Source organism: Sceloporus undulatus, chromosome 2 (genome assembly GCF_019175285.1).
Source record: "Sceloporus undulatus isolate JIND9_A2432 ecotype Alabama chromosome 2, SceUnd_v1.1, whole genome shotgun sequence".
NCBI lineage: Eukaryota > Metazoa > Chordata > Lepidosauria > Squamata > Phrynosomatidae > Sceloporus > Sceloporus undulatus.
The window spans coordinates 268,981,979-269,003,093 of NC_056523.1; the positions used below are offsets into that span (position 1 = coordinate 268,981,979).

Consider the following 21,115-nt stretch of genomic DNA (forward strand, 5'->3'; position numbering starts at 1 on the left):
ATTATTATTATTATTATTATTATTATTATTATTATTATTATTATTATTATTTCGATCTGCCTATAGTAAACACCAATTTATTCCAAACCTGCTCACATTTTTAAATGGTAGGGCTAGACTTGATATATGCTGGATGCTGATGCTACTCTTGTTTCTTGCCATTGCCATCCTCCGCCTCACCTACCACCATAATCTGCCAGGCTTCTTTGGGGTACAGGTCTCTGAACTTCCACCCTACAGTCCAGCCATAGCAGAGCCATCCAGTAACATTTCATTTGGTTTTGTTCTGAGGTATTTGTTAAAAACTGTACAGAAGAAAAATGCTTCACAACAAGCATCTCAATCCACTTTTGGATATAATTTCAAAGATTCTGTTTAGATTGCAAATCACTAAAATCTTTAGACTGATGAAATATCCTACCCTGTTATCCTCTTTGCAAGAAGATAGTTTGCGGTACTGGAAGAGGGATATATATACATACCCTTTATGCATCCCATTGTCTTCAGAAGATTTAACTAGTTAACGAAAACCTTTCCACTTTTCACAAAGCCACCCTTATATTAAGCAACACAAAGACTGTTTTGTGTGAATGTGGAATTTTAATTATTAACCAGTGCTGCTATGGTGAATTAATAGCTTTCTTTCCTAAAAGAAATCTAAGAATCTGAATGCATCAGATCACTGTATTATCTCAGAACAATGGCCATGACCCTACAGGGGGCAGAGTATCATGTTCTGTGTATACTGTACCGTTATGTTTATCTTTCACCCCTGGAAAGTAGATTTTAAGTGCCCAGAATGTGCTGTCATGGCTGGGTACTCACCCAGGGAGGGAAAAGGATATCAGGCAGCACATGTCTGCAACTGGGGGAAGAAAACATACATTGCCTTCATTGATCTTCAGTGTCTCAGTAGAGATCTGAAAGGATGGGTTCAGGTTTCTTCTGGTTGCAGAATTGCAGCTGAGACTGGGTGCTACTTGTATGCTTTTCTTCTCACCTCTCCTCTCCTCCCTGATCATGGCAGTATACTTTGGGTATGTAGATAGTTGGGGATATGTGGATAGTGCACACCTAGGAGCTAGCAAATTCCTCCTTCTGTACTGTCAAAAAGGTACATGCACACGTGTCACCTCAGAGGATATGCACATATGCCACCAACAGCATTGCTTGCCTACATGGTCTCTTTGTTACAAAATCAGCTAGGGAAGTGTTAGTGCTGGAACAGTCTGAGAATGGTTTTATGAAGAGATTTGAAAAGTTACTTTCTTGGATTACATCTCTCAGCACCCCAGACAGAAATGTCTAGGTGGAGATTCTGGGACTTGTAGTCAGAAATGTTAACGTTTAAAAATTCTGGTTTTGTGATATATCAAGGTAGCTAGATGCTTTATTGCTTCATAGCATGTAGTGTGTGAGTATTTTCAGCAGTAGCTCATTTCTATTGATCTTTATGAGACCAAACAAAACATATAAAATATACTTTGTAGCTTTCCAAAGTTCATTGGTTTCTTCAACAGGTGAAGCAGTTAAAAATATAAGGGTCTTAGAGCCTGGACCTATTCTGTAGCCAAAGGGGTGTGTGTATAATCTCAGTGCAAGAGCATTGCCTTATAAATTACATATTGTGTGTTCTTGTCCCACTCACCTAAACTTTTAGTGGTGCATCAGGCTGGTTTGCAGTGAGTATTGTAGACTGTTTTCTTTTTAGATCAGAGCTTGGCAAACCTTACTTAGTTGGAGTGTAGCTCCCAAATAGGATTGCTAGATTGTGAACTGGAGAGAGGGCTCCTGTAATGGCTGGAGAGGGAATTTTGGCAGATGTTGCTTGTTACATAAACTGGCAATAAGCAACATCTGTGGAAATTCCTACTTCTACACAGCCATTACAAGTACTGTACAAGAGTTTTCACTGTGGCAACCCTACCCAAGTGTTCTTAAAAGCAGTACTTACAAAGGTGTTAAAAAAAACCAGAGCTGGGCAAAATGTGCCTTTTCTTTTCAATTAAGAGCTCAGAAAAATTAATTTCCAACCAGAGGCATATTTTTCTAATTTGTTAGATTTTTTAAATTATTTGAAGTATATGCTCTGAGCAACTGTAGTTGATGCTTAATCCATCATGCCTAATAACATTACAAGGGTCTGTTCTACACCCTTGTGGCATTACTAGGGGGTATTCCTAGGTTCCAGCTTTTGGATCTGAAATCTCAGGGCTGGGAATGCTCTTGACCTGGAAAATCTAGTTAATAAACAACCCAACCGAGACCAAAACATCCTATTCTAACTACTGCATAGCTAGCTCTTGGCTTGCTATCAGAAGCAAACACTAAGTATGCAGAACAGTAAAGAAGTCTTTTCAGGATATTAAGAGCTTCCAAAAGCATTCCAGAACTGGGCAGGTGTGAAGGACCTGTTTTATTGGCCACTTATGGGTCTTATATAAAAGAACAACAACTCAAAATGGATTATACATTTTCACAGATTTTTGCTATTAGGAAAACCAACTTTTTAAAAAGCCTGCAATGAAGGGGAGAAAGCTATACTTTGCAATGTAGATTCTTAACATTTTGTAATGGTCCAGCTGAAAGGCCATGTTAACCTGTAGCAGAGATCCATGGTCTGGTTGATATTATAAAGGTTCAATTAACATTAGGAACATATATGCTATCCATGTAGTGTTATCCTTTTACTCTATGTAAAATATGGTTTTATATTTGAGTAACTATTCTTTACCACTAGTAGGTAATCTGCCCATCCTCAGTATTCAAAACTGATTCACAGTGTTAGGCCCTTGCCACCATGTGAAATGTTTATCTGAATCCACCTTCTTTGAAAGTTTAACTGAAGCAGATTTGTTCTGTATTTGTAGAGCTTATTTAAACTGTTTGACACGAATGAAAGCATTTTTTGAAACTATGGCCGGTGCAGACTGCCAAAATAAAGCTGCTTCGGGTCTCTTTGGAGGTATGCTGTTTAAATGCTGCATGCATCCTAAGAATCCGGAAGCTGCACCAAAGCTGCACTCTAGTGCTTAGGAATGGAGTGTGGCTTTGGCGCGACCTCTGGACTCTTAGGACCCATGCATCATTTAAATAGCATACCTCCAAAGAGACCTGAAGCAGCTTTATTTTGGCAGTCTGTAACAGGCCTTTAGGAACAATCTGGTGCACAAGTACCACTGAATACAGCAGAACTTAATATATGTTTTAAATCCATTAAAAGTGTGATCCCATGCACACATACTCAAGAGGTAAGCCCTACTGACTTCAGGGGAACTTACCCTCTGCTAAGCAGGCATGGAATTATGATGTTAGTGGTGAACAATCTACACTGTCTAATGTCTTTGGACTTTATCACACCACCACCGTTCTTGCTGTGATCACATTTATGAAGGGAAGTGCATAGATACCGGTTTGAGAGCATTCCCTACTGCACATCCCTTCATTAGTTGATCAGGTCCCTCTCACTCTTTTCCACCCTCATCCTTAACCCTACCTCTCTATCCCATGCCTTACCCAGTATGCTGTGGGAGTAACATGTTGCACCTGTGGACTAGGGCTATACCATACCAGCACAAATAGGACCTTAATGATGATTTTTTTTGCCCATCAGTGGCAATGTGTGGGCTACCGGTAACCACAATTGGAAGACAATGCAGGGACAAAAGGGAAAAAGCGTCCTGTGACAGAGATTATCAGAGGCACTATTATTAAACTTTATGGCAGTTTAAAAGCTGGATAAGCTAGTTGTTTTATTCTTAAGAGGTGTGTAAGTTTTCTTATCAACTGTTCTAGTGAATGCATTTCCAAACGAGATGAATTACTTGTGACAACAAAATATAACTTAAAAATGTTAATACAGTTATAAAGTTTTACCACTGCATTAACATTTTAAAGTTAAGTTTTGTTGTCACAAAGTAATTCATCTCGTTTGGAGCTGCATTCACTGGAACCGTAGATAAAAAAAGAAACTTGCACACTTTTTAAGAATAAAATAAGCCTTGTGACACTGATATTCCTAAGTATTTTTCACACTCTGCCTTTATCACAGCCCTTTCTGTTAGTAAATGAGCTTATTTTCAAATGGGAGGAATGAAATAAAAGTGTTCCACCATTCAGAATGCTTGGCATTACAGGTTATAGAATGTAGATTCCAATAACTTTAAGGCAGAACTTATAAATGCAATAGAAACTTATTCCACTAACAGTTTCATAATTGGATGTGTATAAATTGAAGGGTCATAAAAATGAAATGGCATTTTAGCTATGTGCTTTTGGCAAGAAAATAACCTACTAAAACGTAACCCTGTTCATAAACTGAACATATGATACAACATAAAGTATTCATTGCCATTCCCCTGCAGCTAAAATTTCATATATATATGTGTGTGTGTGCGCGCACTCACACACACACATTCATACAAGTGACAAGTAAATTTAGCATTAACACTACATGACAAATAATGAAAGTATGTTTTGCTTTTTTAAGGCTTTGCAAAATCTTACTTTTTAAATTATTTAATTTTAAATTAATGTTAAGATTAACAATCTAAATTACAATCAAAGTAATATGCATTCAGAAAGCAAAAAGACAGAAGGAATTAAAATTAAAAAGGTCAAATAACTAATATGCAATAGGGTTCTGATACCCCCAATCTTGACTATAATGAGAAAAAAACAGAACAAAAATTATTCTAACATTACCAACTAGATAATCTTATGGAAATTACTAAAAACCATAACTAAAAATTATTACATCATTAGATTTCTTACTGTAAAATTTTACTGAGGAGTAGATAATTATAGGCTGTGATGAAACACACTACCTCGAAATACTTTGAAATTAATCCACTATAATTTGCTCTCCTTTACTATCTATAGATATTAAAATCCTAACATCTTATTTTATGTATAAGGTACATATTAGTAGAAATAAAAAGGAGATTAGAGTTTTATATGGTAAATGATCACTCTACAAATTGTAATAGTTGTAATTAGCATTCAATATTATGTTTATTGCTGTAAAACATAATATAACTGAAAGACTGACACAGAAAGAAATTGAGGAACGATCTCAATTATTATGTAGGCCTAGACAGAGTGGTGAATTCTGTTTTGCTGTTAAAATTAACAATACATAATCAAAATGAGCATGGGATTGTGCTCTTCACAACTTTATCTAGATAAGATATATGCAAAAACACAGTTTGTTTGTACTTCATCATTTGAAGTAAAGCATAACAGACACATTAATAAACATAGCTACCATTTTAGTTAATTCAAGTTGATCAAAATGCATTTACTCTGTATTATTGAGAAACCAAAAACAGGTTGGGGAAATAAAAAAAATCACCTGAACACTAAAACATACCTCACTCCTCTGTTCCTTTCCATTACTACCCAATAAATTTTTATTTTTAGTAAATGCATATTTTAATCAGAAATAAGCACATAGGTTACTTTTATTTTTACTTTTACTTTTATTTTTCTTTTGACAAGTAGTAATTTGTTCATATTAAACTTTTAGCTATTGATTGCTGTTAGTTCTCTTTGCTAGTTGCAACAGAACTTTAAAACAGAGAACTTTAAAATGGAAGTTATTATTATTACCTTTGTAAAGTTTCTGAAACACCATTTGTGACTTTAGCAATAGCAAGTAAATTTCTATACTGCTTACTGATGTACTAAGCGGTTTAAAAAATATAAGCTAATTGCCCCCAACAAGTTGGGTACTCATTTTACAAAAGGATGCCAGGCTGAGTCCACCTGGAGCTCCTGGCTGTTACTGAACTCACAGCCTTGTGGTTTTTGAGTGGCTGAAGTATAGGCATTTAACCACTGTGCCCCTGGGGATTTGTGCTGTTATGGGGACAGACAATGGGCCTAAATCCCCTAAAGGCACCAGATCCTGTCTGATTGTAAAAGCTAAGCAAGGCTAGCCATAGTTACTACTTGGATGGGAGAGAACTATTGAATACCAGGTGTTGTATATTTCAGAGGAAAGAACTGACAAAACCACGTCTCAGTGCGCCTTGCCTAAGAAAATCCTACGAAATCCATGTGGCGGCTATGACAGGCAACACACACAGGAAATAGAAAAAAGCATCGGCAGATGCTAAATGGTGGTGGTGATCGCTTCTCTGATTTGGAAGGGCTATATGATGTAGAGACAGCTATTTAGCATTTCCATGGGGTGAAACACATGAGCAAAATAAAGCAGCTTCCAGCCGCTTTGAAGGTGGGATGTTTAGACGATGCATGAGGTGAAAGTTGGTGGAAAGTAGAACAAAGCTGCCCTCTTGGGCTAAAAACTGGAGCAAAAAGAAGCCCTGATACTCTGACTTAATGTGGAAGATGGGCATCTTTGTGCCTGCATATAAACAGCCTGGTGCCAGCAAAGGGGACTGTGACAAAGCGATAAAGTGAAAGTGTGACAACTCCAACGGATGTAATTACAAACCAGACAGTCCAACAGGGGGGCATAGGGGAAGGGAACATGAATGAAGGTCCTCCATAGTTGTGCTATGCCAATGTATTACACCGATGACCTGTACTGGCAGTGCATCGCACACATGTGACTGTGTGGACAATCAGAGGGGCAGCTATCCAATGGAATGGCATCTGAATGGGACATGGGAGATAATTTGAGGTAGCACGCAGTGTTTGTGCAACAGTGCATATGCATGGTGGGGCGGTGACAAAAAAAAATAACAATGCAGTGTGGCTTAACTCTGTGCCATGCAGACTACCCATGAGTGTTCTGGCCACCTTGGGAGTGGCTCCTGGGGACAGCAGGGTTTCAAAAACGCTTTCGGAAAACACAGGATCAAGCTGCTTTTCTTGCCCATCTGCTCTGGCCCTAAGATAGAAAGAACTGGAAGCAGGCAAAAAAGCTGGAGATACAGAGGCCTTGTTGGCTTCATAGTGTAGAAAGCTTTTAAAATCTTACAAATTTATATATGCTAACTAATGAATGCCTAACCTATATTTACGATCCGCTATTTTAATTACAATGTGTTTATTATATGTATTATGTGAACAACCCCAGAATTACAAAGTCAATTCATATTGTCTTTAGGTAGAAGCAAACACCTACATTTCTTTTAATGCACTCAGAAAATGAGATCCATTGTAAAGCCAGTGCTCAGAAGCAATGCATGCTCTCTAACCTATTTCTTTTTCTCCTTAGGGGTAAGGTGAGGCAACAATATACTCAGAAACCTATTAGTACCATCCACACAGACACTCCCATCAAAAAATGCAAATATCTTGGAGCAGCTGCATAAGGCAGCATTGTATTTGGACAGGTGATGACATGTTGATTCAGAACAGCACAATTCCGCACATTTGCTTCATTAGCCATGTGTGGGCCAAACCTCCAGAGGTCTATTAACTAGTTGGCTGTGTGCATGGAACTCCAAGATGTGTATGTTTGCTTAACAATGTCTATATACAGAAACCTGTATTTTGCTTATTAAAATAGGCACTGGGAAATTAAGTAAAATAAACCTTCTTTATGTGGAAGGAGGACTGGTATATTTTTATTTATTAAAAATATTTCTAAACAGACCTTCATAATAAGAGATTTCAGGGCCATGTACAATATAAATAACCAGTTATTTTAAAAAATGTTATACAATACAAGAACTCTAAAAACAAACAGCCATAATATTAATTAAAAGAAATAAATATATTTAAACTCCAGAGAAAACGCTGTATAAATTAAAAATGCTATATCCAGACAAAAAGGTTGTATAAATGGGTAAAATGCTATATCTTAAATGATTTGACAGTAAATATGTGCAGTGGCTAGTAATTCTGATTAAGGATTAAAGGGAACAACAGATAAATAAAATAGGGGTTTATTGTAAGAACTCCATTAAAGATAGGAAAGTTCTCTGAGGGTGTTAAGCTAACACAGAACCTACAGTATTTCACTTTTTGTGTGAGAATAAGGGGACAGGCAAAAAAAAGGTGCTAAGAGTATCAGTTCACATGTCAGATCATTAAGGACAGGTGGATAAGAGATAAGGAGATTTTGAGTTACTGGAAACTACTTAACCCTGTCCCTGCTGCTTTCTCTAAAATGTCGTTAACTCTCTAAGTGCTGAGTGTTGTTGCATTTCCAACATTAAAATTCTGCCAAAATAATGGTAACTTTGGCACCAGAGACAACTCTTTTATGCATGTGTGTTCCAAAGCTAGGGCACCACCAAAGCCCTCTGCACTCTAAGATGACTGCAAATATAAAAATTAAAGACACAATTAAATCGAGAACAAACAATAACAAAACACTAATCCTGTGATCTGCTTTCAACATGTCTGCTCTTGACAGGCCTGTGGAAATCAGTGGAACATAGAGCATAAACTAAGAGGCATAATATATTTCAAGGGAGAATAAATATTTATTTATGTTTTTATTTAATATCCACTTTTCTACCTGTACAGGACCACAAGCAGCTCATACCAAGATTAAAAGAAAAATTGGAAGAGAAAGAAGCAGAAAACTACTTCAGCAGACTGCACCCTTTGGAAGCCAATTCAAATTCTTTCCTCCAAGTGTTATGCAGTCAGCTAATGATTAATGTTAATGCTTCTAACAACACAGCATTAGCGTTATAATGCTTATCTTTGATGGGAAATTTCCAGATGCAATACTTAAATTCATCAAGCATGAAGGAGAAAGAATGTCTCCCATCCAACAAGACTGCTATTTTTGTCTCCATGAAGCCCCCTTGGTGCGTTTCATCTAGGGCTGCATTTGCACTGCAGATATAATCTGGTTTGACACCACTTACCAGAGCAGAGCTCTGGTGCCACAACAAACTAAGGGGTTGTCCACACTCACAAAAGTGGCTTCAAACAGACTTGAAGTCTACCTGTTTATAGGCGCACAGGGCCAAACTGGGAGGAAACTGACACAAAGTCATGCTCCAAGGCAAAAAACAGAGCAAAAGAAGCTCTGATACTCTGCTCTGAAGTGCATCATGGCAACAGCATATAAACAGCATGGGAGCGCAGGAATGTGGGAAAGCCCATGTGGGATATGGAAGTGGTCTGGAGCAGAAGCGTCACTAGGGGGTGCAGAGGGTGTGGAGCAGACTGGGTGACACCCCAGAAAAGGGGTGACACCTGGCTGAGTGGCCCTCCCAATACCATCCTGCCGTGTGCCATGGCACACAGTGGAGATTGGCCCTGGGCACCCTTTGCTCTGTGCCTGGCATGGCTTTTCTTGCATGTAAGGCTGCACAGGGCAGGGAGGTAAGGGTGTGCCCTTTTGGTCCCCCCAAAGCCTTGTAATTTGTTATGGACATCCTCACATACCAATGGCATAGGTCTGTGCCTGGCTTCCACTCCACCAAATGCATCTGAGGAAGTAGACTTTAGTCTAGGAAAGCTCCTGCTGCCAATTTCTTTCTTTCAGTGAATCTCAAAGGGGCTACAAGATCCCTCTGCATCCTGATTCTACAGGCATTCTCCTAATGTCTGCATCCACACCGCATGGTTTTCCTCTCCCTCTTCTCAGTCCTTGTGGGATTCCCCAGCATTGAGCCAGGGCACTTAAAGTGGTGTCAAAGCGGATTATGAAAGGGCCTGCTGGAGATTTGAAGTACCACAGGTCTGGATTGCTTCAAAAAGGCAGACTCTTCCGGCAGGCCTTTCCAGATTAAGACCAATAGCATAGCAGTCTCTGACTGGCTGCAGACGATTGCCCTACTTGCCTCTGTTCTGGTTACTGTGAGTAGTTTAATAATTAATTATTAGCAGTTGTTTTTAATAATTGATAATTTAATTGCATTATATTATTCTTGATGGGAGGGTTAGGGTTATAATGCTATTATATGGCTATTGTATTTTATTGGTTTATTTTACTGTAAGCCCCTTTTGATTGTTTGGAGGAGCGGGATATAAATAAATTTTATTATAATAAAAATTATAATAGTACAATTTTATTATAAAAGTTATAATTATATAAATATTATAATGTAATAATAATAATAATGATGATGATGATGATGATGCTGCCTTGGAAGCGTAGCAGCTGGGAAGCCCAGAGGCAGCCAGAGGGTTGGGCGCCTCCCGCCAGGGGTCACTGCTGCCCAGGATTGGCCCAGGAAGGTGAAAGGGGGGCAGGAGCAGCAGCAGGAGGAGGAGGAGGAGGAGAGAGGCAAGGGGAAGGGGAAAGGGAAAGGGAGGCACCCAGGCCGGCTGGCAGAGGGGTTGCCCACCTGGAAAGCCCGGGAGACCAGCAACCAGAAGCTCTGGGGAGCAGGGCACGAAGAAGGAGGAGGAGAAGGAGGAGGAGGAGAAGAAGAAGGAGCCTCCCCAGAAGCAGACAGCCCAAAGGAGCCCAAAGGTGCCTTCCTCGCCTCCTCCTCCTCCTCCTCCTCTGCTTGGCTCTGCTGACCAAAGAGGGACCGGGAAGCAGAGCCTGGGCTTCGGAGGGGCCCCGGGGAGAGGTGGCCTCCCTCCTTGGCCGCTCGCCTTCTCTTGCCTTTGGAGGAGCCACCTCCACCTCCAGCCCTTCCTTGGCCGGGCAGGTGGCCCTCCTCAAGGCGCACTGCCTCAGTCTCTCTCTCTCTGGTCCCTCCGGAGGAGCCTCCCTCGCTTCCCCCTCAAGCAAAGGGGCCACTGGTCCTCCATTTCAGCCTTCTGCCCGGGAGGAATTCCGATTTGGAGCATGGCTAAGAAGCAGGGGCTTCTACCTCCAGGAGGGTTTCCAGCTCTCCTTTTGGTCCCGTTCTATGTACATGCTTTTTCTTGGATGTCCTCTATTTTGAGGTGTCTTGTCTCCCTCTGTGGTTCTGACTCAGGCTGGTGAAAGGGGTCTTTTTCCCCCAGGACAGGTCCTCCATGTCAGCCTTCCGCCCAGGAGGAGTTCCCAAGTGTCCTCCATGTGGAGCGTGGCTAAGCAGCATGGATTTATACCTCCAGGAGGGTTTCGAGCTCTTATTTTGCTCACCTTGTACATTTTTTCTCGAATGTCCTCCATTTTGCGGTGTCTTATGTAGTTCTGACCTCTGGTCCCCCTGAGCTCAGAGTGACCAGGGATCCTCCTTTTCCAGGACAGGTCCTCCATTTCAGCCTTCTGCCCAGAAGGGGTTCCAAAGTGTTTCGAGCTCCTATTGGACCATGTCCTACATCATCTTGACTGTCCTTACATTTTGGGGCGCTTTCTCTCCCTCTGGGGTTGGTTCTAACCCTGGGCTCAGGGTGGCGGAGGATCCTCTTTTTCCCGGACAGGCCCTCCATTTCAACCTTCTCTCTAGGAAGAATTCCAAAGTGTTCCTCATTAGGAACATGGCTAAGCAGCATGGATTAACACTTCCAGGAGTGTGGCGAGCTTTTCTTTGGACTTGTCCTCCATTTTGCAGTGGTTCTACATGGTTCTGAGCCCTGGTCCCCTTGGGCTCAGGGTGACCAGTCGTCCTCCTTTTCCAGCACAGGTCCTCCATTTCAACCTTCTGTCCAGGAAGAGTTCCAAAGTGTCCTCCATTTGGAGCATGGCTCAGTGGCATGGATTTCCATTCCCAGGAGTGTGGTAAGCTTTGTCTTCTTTGGTCATGGTCCTCCATTTTGCGGTGACAAGGCCTCCTTTGAGCTGAGAGCGTCTGGTCATCCAGTTTGAGGGGGGGGGGGAAGCCCAAGATCGTTGTGCCTCTTGGGCTGCATCCAGACTGGAGAAATAACCCGGTTTGGCACCGCTTTAACTCCCCTGGCTGAAGGCTCTGCTTCGCTCTGGGCCCACAACAAATCAACTCCCAGAATTCCATAGCCTTGAGCCAGGGCAGTTAAAGCGGTGCCAAACCGGGTTATTTCTCCAGTCTGGATGCAGCCTTCCCCTCAGGAGGAGCTGAGTGAGTTCCCCCCCTTTCCTGCCCACTGCACATAACCTAGGAGTAGCCTCTCAAGGGGGGGGGGGGCAGAGGTAACCTAACCCCACAGGAGGACAAGGCTCTACATCTAGTGTAGGATAGTCTGGGGAAAAACATGGCCAACTAAAAAGCTCAGAACACTCTCCTAAACTCAAATCCATCCTCAGGGCTTAGAGAGACCTTGTGGCACCTTTGAGACTTGGCAGCAGGAGCTTTTCCCTAGACTCCAGTCTCCTTCCTCAGAGGCATTTCATGTCAATGTAGAGGTAAATGCCTCTGAGGAAGTAGACTTTGGTCTGGGAAAGGCTCCTGCTGCCAACTCCTTTCTCGAGGTGAGTCTCTACATACTGATTCTACAGCCTGACACAGCTATAGCTTTGAATCCATGCTTAGTCATGCTCAGAATGGAGGACATGCCTGAAAAATGGAGGATGTGACCAAAAAAGTTAAGAAAACGTATTCATATCAATGTAAAGTCATGCTGCTGAGTCATGCTCAAACTGGAGGACATTCCAGAAAAAATAGAGGACACGACCAAAGAAAAGCTAAAAACGCACATATAAATACATTCATGCTCCTTAGTCATGCTCAAGATGGAGGACATTCAAGAGAAATGGGGGACGTGACCAAAGGAACAGCTAAAGACACTCCTATAGAATGTAAACTGGTGCTTCTTAGTCCTGCAGAAAATGGGGGACCTTCCAGAAAAAAAGTAGGATGTGATACAATAAAAGCTTAACGCAACATTCATCTAAAAATAATAATAATAATAATAATAATAATAATAATAATAAAATTTATTTATATACCACATTTCCAAAGGATCAAATATAAACCCCTGCTTCCTTAAGTCTCTTGAGTCTTGCTCAAAACAGAGGACATGGGTGAGGAGAATTGCTCCTGGAGAGAAGGGGGAAATGGAGGACATGTCCTGGGGAAGGAGGACGCCTGGCCAGCCTGCCTCAGACTCTGGCGGGAAAGGAGTTTGTGGCTTTGTGGGCAGAGGGGTCGCCTGCTTAGGGAAGGGCTTAGGGATGGTGATCCTTTTGCACTGCTGCTGCTTCTTTCTCTGTTGCCACACAAAAGAGCAGTTCCCAAGGGAGGGGAGGAGGAGGCTGTGGGTAATCCTTACTCCAAGGCGCAGGGAGAGACAGTAGTATAGTAAGGTCCTTAGTGAGCCGGACACTTGCTTGCCCCCATTGACTCTTCTTTCTGCTCCCAGCCAGTGGCACCTTTGGGCTGAAGAGGGAACAAAGGCTGGTGCTCTGGCTGCAAACTTTATCATGCCCTCTTAAGATCCTTGTCATGATGAACCTCTCTCCACTGTTAACCAATGTGTTTTTCCCTCCCTTATCCACAGGGCGGCCAGGACAACGCTGGCTTTTTCTGGAGGACTTTTTTTGCCCCGGCTTTATTGCCTGGCTCATCCATCTTGTGAGCAGCTGGAGCCTCGACTTCCCAAGGGCGAAGAAGAACCTGCTGCCTTCTGCCTCTTCCTTCTGGGGCTTGAGAGCCCAGTATTTTATTGTTCGCCACTCCTGAGAGACTCTGCTCTGCCTTCCCCAGTTTCTGAGGCCATTGGAGTTGCCTTCATTTCTTCTCCTCTGACATCCAAGCCATGGGCTGCTTCTGTGCTGTCCCAGAGGAGTTTTATTGTGAAGTCCTGCTTCTGGATGAATCCAAATTGACCTTAACCACCCAGCAGCAGGGGATAAAGGTAAGCACAGCCTGCTCTGTTTTGAACTAGGGTTACCCAGGCGCTTGTCAAGGGTGCTTGAAATGCTTTGTCTGGCATTGAGCAATAGGGGGCAAATCTGCATGGAAACACTCTCTTATCAAAACAGACTCCTGTCTAATTATTGGGAAATGGACATGCGGTCAAGAGGCGTTTAACTTCGCATCACATTTCATGACCCGTGAAGAAACAAGAAATAGATTTAAGCCTTAAAAGCAAATAAAGGATTTTACACACAACTATGGTCTTGAGATTTGAGCCATGTGCATCGTGTCTCAGTTGTGTGTTGCGATACATTGCGACAAAACATTTAAAGAAAGGAGTAAATGAGATGCAAACAAAGTGCCAGCAACTGTAGGGTGTAGAAGGAGTTCAGATGTTACTCAGATTTTTTCTAGGTTTGTATTACTTGCTTTCCATTACAAGTTTAAGGAGTTACATGTCCTGTGATTGCTAAGTATTGCTGCATTACATGTAAAAACAAGCACTTGTATCAGCAATATATTCCCAGTGTTGGACAAGCAGTAGGTAATAGAATTAAACTTGTAGCTTACCTAAGAAGTTTTCTCTTTGAAGATTATAAGTATTAGTCAGCATCTGGTATGGAGTTTTTTAAGACACCATAGGCATGCTCCAGCCCTTTAAAAATGCATTTTAATTCTTACTGATTTCATAAATATTCTGCCGTGTGCATCACCCTTCCGTTGAAGGCACAGAGTGTAAACTCATTAATGTTAACTAAAGTCTTGAAAATTCATCCAGTTACTAAAACAAAACTTTATTTTTTTTACATGCAAGTAGCATTTTAGAAAATGGATTGACCAGTACGAATTCTGGAAACAGGTGTTTGCGTTTTGCTGCTGATTAGTCCCAGCCAGAGTAGACCCATTGAATTAGTGGCTGAATGATGAGTCAACACACAGGCAAATACCATTGATTCAGTGGTTCTACTCAGAATTAACAATAAAAATCAGGATATTGTCTGTAAAAAATTGATTAGTACATACAGTACTATTACAGAGAGAAGACGATAATATTTACAGGTCTTTTAAAATGGATTTTTGGCTGCTGCTTTTAAAAACAATTCTCTATGAGGTTTATTTCATAATACGTAATGAATCTGAGAGGTTGTGTGGTGTAGTGGTTTGAGCATTGGGCTGTGACTATGGAGACCAGGCTTTAATTCCTTGCTTGGCTATGGAAACCCAATGGGTGTTTTTGGGCAAGCCACACTTTCTCAGCCTTAGAGGAGGGCAAAGGCAAATCTGCTCTGAACAAACTTTGTCAGGAAAATCCAGTGATAGGTTCACCTTAGAGTTTCCTTAAGTCAGAAATGACTTGAAAGCACACAACAACAACTAAGTGAATCCCTTCTCTTGACATGAAGTACAGATCTTATTTTTTACATTATTTTTTCCTGAAATTCAGTAGTGTTCACTTCCTAGTGGACCTCTATATGTATGAGATTACACTTAGAAGAGTCTCAAAAATAAATGAATATATAGACTTCTAGCTGTATTAGCAGATTCATAATGCTTTGTGGGGCCTGTGTGACTGTACAATTGCTGAAGGTGGAGATAAGAAAAGTTTGCACATTTAAAACAACAGTGAAGTTGTTTAATGACAGGACACTATCTAAAGCAAAGTAAACTATGGTGGTTCATATGGAAAGTTCCAAAATGTACAGCATAACAATACTTTACTAGGTGCATCTAAATGTCTTAAAAATTGGCTGTAGCATTTTTGTGAGGATTAATTTAATATTTTCTTTGAGAATGTATAATCTTGGTTGAAATTTTGGGGGATAACTTGAAAACATTGACATTCAATAAAGTGGACAAAGGACACCCTAACTATATTGGGAAGTTAATTTCAGTGCAGCTTATTTCAAGTACACTGCTGAGGATAAAAACATGAACAAGTGCAGAATAATGTATATTTTCCAGTTAGTGCAGAGCAGTCAAAGTTAGACAAACTTCAGGACTATTTTGTATGATACGTTTTTAGGGATCCATGCATATTTATGCAAGTATGCACTAATAATGTAATATGTGGCTATGACCAATATATGTTTACAAGCATATGGATAATAAAGGCAGACTTGATAGGAACCAAAATTGTTTTGGCTCCTGTGTTGAGTGTAATTTGGATTGGAAACCCAGGCTAGTTGCCATGTAATAGGTAAAAAAAAATCTTAGGTCTGGTCAAATAAATGGAAATGAAATACACAATCAGGCCATAATCCAGTATGCCATAAACAGTACAGTCCTTTGAAATTTCACTCAGAAACAGGTCCTGTTCCTTTTGATGGTGTGCATTGACTTGTAACATAGCTCACTGATCATATTTTAATAGGCTTAAGGATATTTAAATTTATGTTTACCGTAACTATAATCTTCATACTACCAACTGTCATAGCTTTTGTCTAAAACACAAGTGGAACCTCCACCCTGACTTACAGAACGGAGCTTAATCTGCCTCTATCTGTAGTTAACGTTTGGAGGTGGCGGTAAGAAGCTGATTAAACCATTGGGATAGTTTTTGTGCTCAAATGTACTTTAGCAGCCCAGGAAGGTTTGGTGTGAACAAAAACTCTCATTTGAAGACTGGAAAAATTCCCTGTGAAACAGTAGCTCTGGACTGCAGACTAGGAAAGTTTTGCCTGGAACAGGAACTCTCCTTTGCAGTTTGAGAACCTTTAAACTGAAAATAGTTGCATAGGGACAATTTGGTAAAATCCACATCTGGTTCTGTTGGAAAGCAATCTCAAGACCATTCCCAAACTGGAATTCAACTCCTTAGCCAGCGGCAGTGACATTCTAAGTGGTGGTGACAACACTTAATCCCAAACACCTACCTTTTGACAGAAATGGGCTGTGATGTTCACCTTCATCCCTTTAATAGAATTATTCTTGTATTTCTTGATTTATTTTCATTTGAATGTGGTGGCATACATAAGCATTTTGTTATGAATTCTGCTTCAGATAATGTACATGAAAAGGTACAAAAGAATGCCATTATTTATTTTTTCATCCATAGCTGGGAGTTAAAGTCTCATCCTGATATGTGAGAACAGAGATATCATACCTGGAGCTATTCGAAGTTTTGTGTGAGAGAAATTAAAGCAGGGAGCAGGTTGCTATTAACTTTGCATATATAAAAATATTTTGTAAATTGGTTGTTAATTGTAGAAATACTGCTATTTTAAAACACTGTTTTGCCTAAATTTTATATAAAAAATTAAAAGAGTGAATGATAACAAAGGATTAAATGTTTAACAGGTTAAATACAATGCCATCCCTGTTGTTAGTGTTTTCCTATCTCTAGTTAACCTAAGCATTTTAATTCATTCCTGTGAGAAGGTCATGCTAGTGTGCTTTGATTTCCTTTGTTTGCTTCTGTCCTATATAACCTTTGGGAGTCCCTCTTATATTGGCCTTGCCAGAGGAGGTGCAACCCAGGTCAGAGACCCAGTAGTAGGGAATTGGGTTGCATTAGTTATTTAGGGGCCCAGTTCACCCATTTTAAAGTTACAGTAAATCAGCCCAGTTCTACCAGTTGCTGTTAGGGGTTGCCTGACCCCATCAGTGAAAGGTCTGGACTGCTTACACCATTTTCTGCGTCATTCACCATCAATAAAGCTTATCCTATAGTGGTAACATGTCACTGACTGGTACCAAATGAAGTCTTAAAGAGGCCTAGAATAGTTCCAAAGTAGAACTTGGCATAAAACCTGAAAAGTTACTGTTACTCCTTTGAAGCTCTTTGTAGAAGAAAGCTATGCCTTTAGCTTTCATAAAAAATGGAATATTTAAAGAGAAACACATTTAGTTACAATTTTATTTCTCTGTTTGTATGCAAAATCTTCCTTTACATGAACTATTATCTGAAATTGGGTTTCTCCTTTCATCTCGTATTGTCATGTGTAGTCTTAAAATGAGGTGCATGAATTTCATCCCAGATGTGTAGGTCTTTGGCCCTGTGACTGGTCAACAGTGGCATCATCTCTGTTTGGACAGTCTTCAGATGGTGCATCTTCACTAGCAGAACCCTATTGTCTTCATCAGCCAGTCTCCATGATTGAAAAGCTGAAAACCAGAGTAGTGAATGCATCCTTTTATCTCTCAGAGCTTGTAAGTGACGTGTTGCATTGAATAGTGTTACATGGTGTATTTGGGAGTAATAAAAGCATAATGGCATACCACTTGTAAAATAGCAAAACTGTTATTGCACTGTTGTTGTTTTGCCTAATGGAAGTAAAGGAAGAGTGCCTTAATGATATTTTGGCCATTGTTATAATTTAAAGTTCATATTTGACATGTGTGCATTTTCTTATCCCCAACTGCCCTTGGTCACTTCCCCAAACATTGCACAGCCATATTTACTATACTTCCCTCCTCATCCATCCAGCCTTTAGGGTGAGCACAAGCAACTATGAACTTGATCGCATAGGCTCTGGAACGGGCCTGTTGCATTCTAAAAGTGAACGTTATGGGGATGGGAGGTGGCAAAGAACACTGTTTACAGCACAGCGAGAATGCTGCCGCCGCCGATCGTTTTCATCGCATTCCTGAAAATCGCCCCCTCTGGGACACATCTGGAACGTGATGGGAATGATTGGCGGCGCCAGCAGTGTTCTTGCTGTGCAGTAAACAGCATTCTTTGCCGCCTCCTGTCCCCATAATGTTCCCTTTTAGAATGTGACAGGCCCGTTCCACAAACACAAAGTACACAGGGGATACATGGGTCAGCAGTACTATATGCGAAAAGGACCATGGGATTATGATTAATTATGTTCTGTTTATGAGTCGACAGTGTGATGCTGCAGAAAAGACAAATGCTATTTTAGTCTTCATTAATAGAAGCTTATTTCCCAAGTCGAGGGGAGTAATTGTCCTGATATTCTGCACTGGTCAGGCCTCATCTGGAATACTACTTTCATTTCTGGGCACCTTGTTTTAAGAATGATACAGACAAGACAAGACAGAGCGGGTTTAGAGAAGGGCAATGAGGATGATAAGAGGTATGGAGAACAAAATGTATGAGGAAAGGTTGAAGAAGCTGAGCGTATTCAGTTTGGTGAAGTGAAGACTGAGAGGTGACAGGATTGCACTCTTAGAAGAGGGAGCAGACTTGTTTTTTGCTGCCCCAGAGTGAAGGGCCAGGTCTAATGGTTTGAAGTTACAGGAGAGTAGATTTTTATTGAGCATTAGAAGGAATTTTTTGTTCAGCAGTGGAACCAATTGCCTGCAGAGGTGATGGCGTCTTCTTCCCTGGATGTATTCAAAAGGAAACTGGGCAGCTACTTGCTGGGGATGCTTCAGCTGGAGATCTTCTATTGAGCTGGACTATGTGGCCCATGATGCCCCTTCCAACTCTTATGATTTTATGAATATAAAAACCCCCCCCCCCCAAAGTTTAAATTCATTCTGTTTTCTGACATACTGTAATACAGGATAGAAAATAAATTCTCCTCCTTTCTCTTTTAAAAGAGTTTATAATTTTAATATGTTTATAATCTGAATTCATGATGTATTTCTATAGTTTTACATATATATGTGTGTGTGAGATACATTATCAGTGATCTCAATATTTTTTGTATTAATTTGGAAAAGAATTTTGGAGAAAAAAGATCTTGCAAATCTTTTCATAAATTAACTTATCTTTAAAATGATAGTAATTATTTGACACAGATTACTAAATTTTCCTGCATCTTTACAGATGAGACCAGCAATTTTGAATTCTCTGGGGGAGAACTATGTAATGGATGAGAATTGAGACACTTTATTTCCCAGAGTTCATCTAACTAAATTAATGTAACTGGCATGGCAGTGCAGCAGAAAGCCATTAATTTTTAAATGAAGTTACCGCCTGGTCAGCCTGAGGTTTATTTATTGGATGAGGCTTTTGTACTGGTTTTAATGAATGGTAATTTCCTAGTGCAAGAAATATTATTTATGTATTTAAATTTGACAGCTTTCTGCTTGCATATTCTAAATTGGCTTTCTGTTTTGAATCACAAAACTTAGACTGTGTATGCTTGTATGCTCTCTTCAAAATAAACTATATTTGGTTTTGTCTCTTAGAGAACTGCAAGGATATTGAAGGTGCCAACTGCAGAATTATAATGAATAGAAAATACACCTACATTAACTAGAGGATGCAGGTGTGTGTGTGGTTTTTGGAAGGCTTCTGTGCTACTACTGTATTTTGTTTTATAATGCAATTGGTGACACAATATTTGTACAAGAAACAGTGATGCTGCAGAAACTTTCATATTATTATACTGCTCCTTTATGATGGATTTATGGATTTATTAGATGTGGTATATCTGCCACTGTGGTACAGCAGAGGCAACTACACCTGTATAATGAATAGGAGGTACTTGGCTAGAGATGAAGTCATCTTGGGAAACCTGTCCGACTTCCCTTTATTCCTGAATTTCATTTGATTTTTAGTTGTGCTAGAACTAAAAGGTTGCAGAAAAAGAGGATAGACAGTAAAGGCAAGCATAGAGCAGAAGAGAAAACAAAAATGGCCTAAGTGCATTGAGTTCAGAGAATCTGAAAGGTGCTTGAACATGACAAAAGGCAGTATACTATTACAGCCTATTATGTGAGTGAGCTCCAGCCAACAATAAAAGATGTTATACAGCATCAGCATATTATGACATGTATAAGATTTATAAAAGATCCAGTGAAGCTGTTTGAATAAGGCCATGGTTAGGTCTGGATAAGCAATTTTGTTAGGTCCAGAACCCAGTTTCAGCCCTTCCTGGAACTGGCTGCAGCCTGGATGTCCTTTGGTTCTCTACATAGCACCATTAACGTTTGGTAAGATGGTAACAATGAAAAGTATGGGGATCCGTTTCTGCTTGCTTTGTCCCATAACTACTCAGAGTGGTGGTCCATTGATCATGGTGGTGGTCTGTGAGTCAGTTGTAGCCAGTGGGCACAAATATTGAATTTATTGAAGCTTTTGTATAGTTTTAGTCTGTTTTGTTTCAAAATATGCTGTCAGCTACATTGAATCTAATTATTGAGAGAAAGGTGGAATATAAATGAATAAAACAAATAATAAGAAGAACATGCACATGGTGGTGGTGGTCACTGGCCCATTGAGGGGGAAATATCCAGCTGGTCCATCACAACAGATCTCTTAAGCAATACTGCTGTGAATTCCATTATTGTAGTAAGATAAGATTCATAGGAAGCTTGTTTACTTTATTATAAAACATGTTTTAGAAGTGAATCATACTTCTTGGAGGCTTCTGGTTTCTCTTTGAAAAAAAGGTACATGTTCCCCTTGTGTCTTACTTTAGTGCCATCATGTGGGGGCTGTACTGTCACACTGCTGAAAGTCAGTGGCAGGTACTTCAGTGTTGATAAATACTTTGAGATGTGGCTGCATGCAGGTTGCCCATCTCTGGCTTAGGTGCAGAGTCAATCCTGTTGAGTTTTGTCTAGGCAAAAGTTTAATGTGCATATAAGGCAGTTAAATACCT

At 40.4% G+C, this 21,115-nt stretch overlaps 1 protein-coding gene across 8 annotated transcripts in view; it reads left to right on the forward strand.

Annotated features, from left to right (window-relative positions):
* The first annotated feature begins 10,156 nt into the window (after nt 1–10,156).
* EPB41L4A (erythrocyte membrane protein band 4.1 like 4A) overlaps nt 10,157–21,115 on the forward strand; it is a 125,256-nt gene continuing 114,297 nt past the window's right edge. For 4 of the 8 annotated variants that reach the window (XR_006101788.1, XR_006101787.1, XM_042448165.1 and 1 more), the window contains exons 1-2: nt 10,157–10,357; nt 13,237–13,593. Coding sequence is in view for 4 of the 8 variants with exons in the window: in XM_042448165.1 (XP_042304099.1) it covers nt 13,495–13,593 (99 nt within the window). In the remaining 4 variants the exon portion in view is untranslated. The other 4 variants (XM_042448169.1, XM_042448170.1, XM_042448167.1 and 1 more) reach the window with 3 other exon arrangements.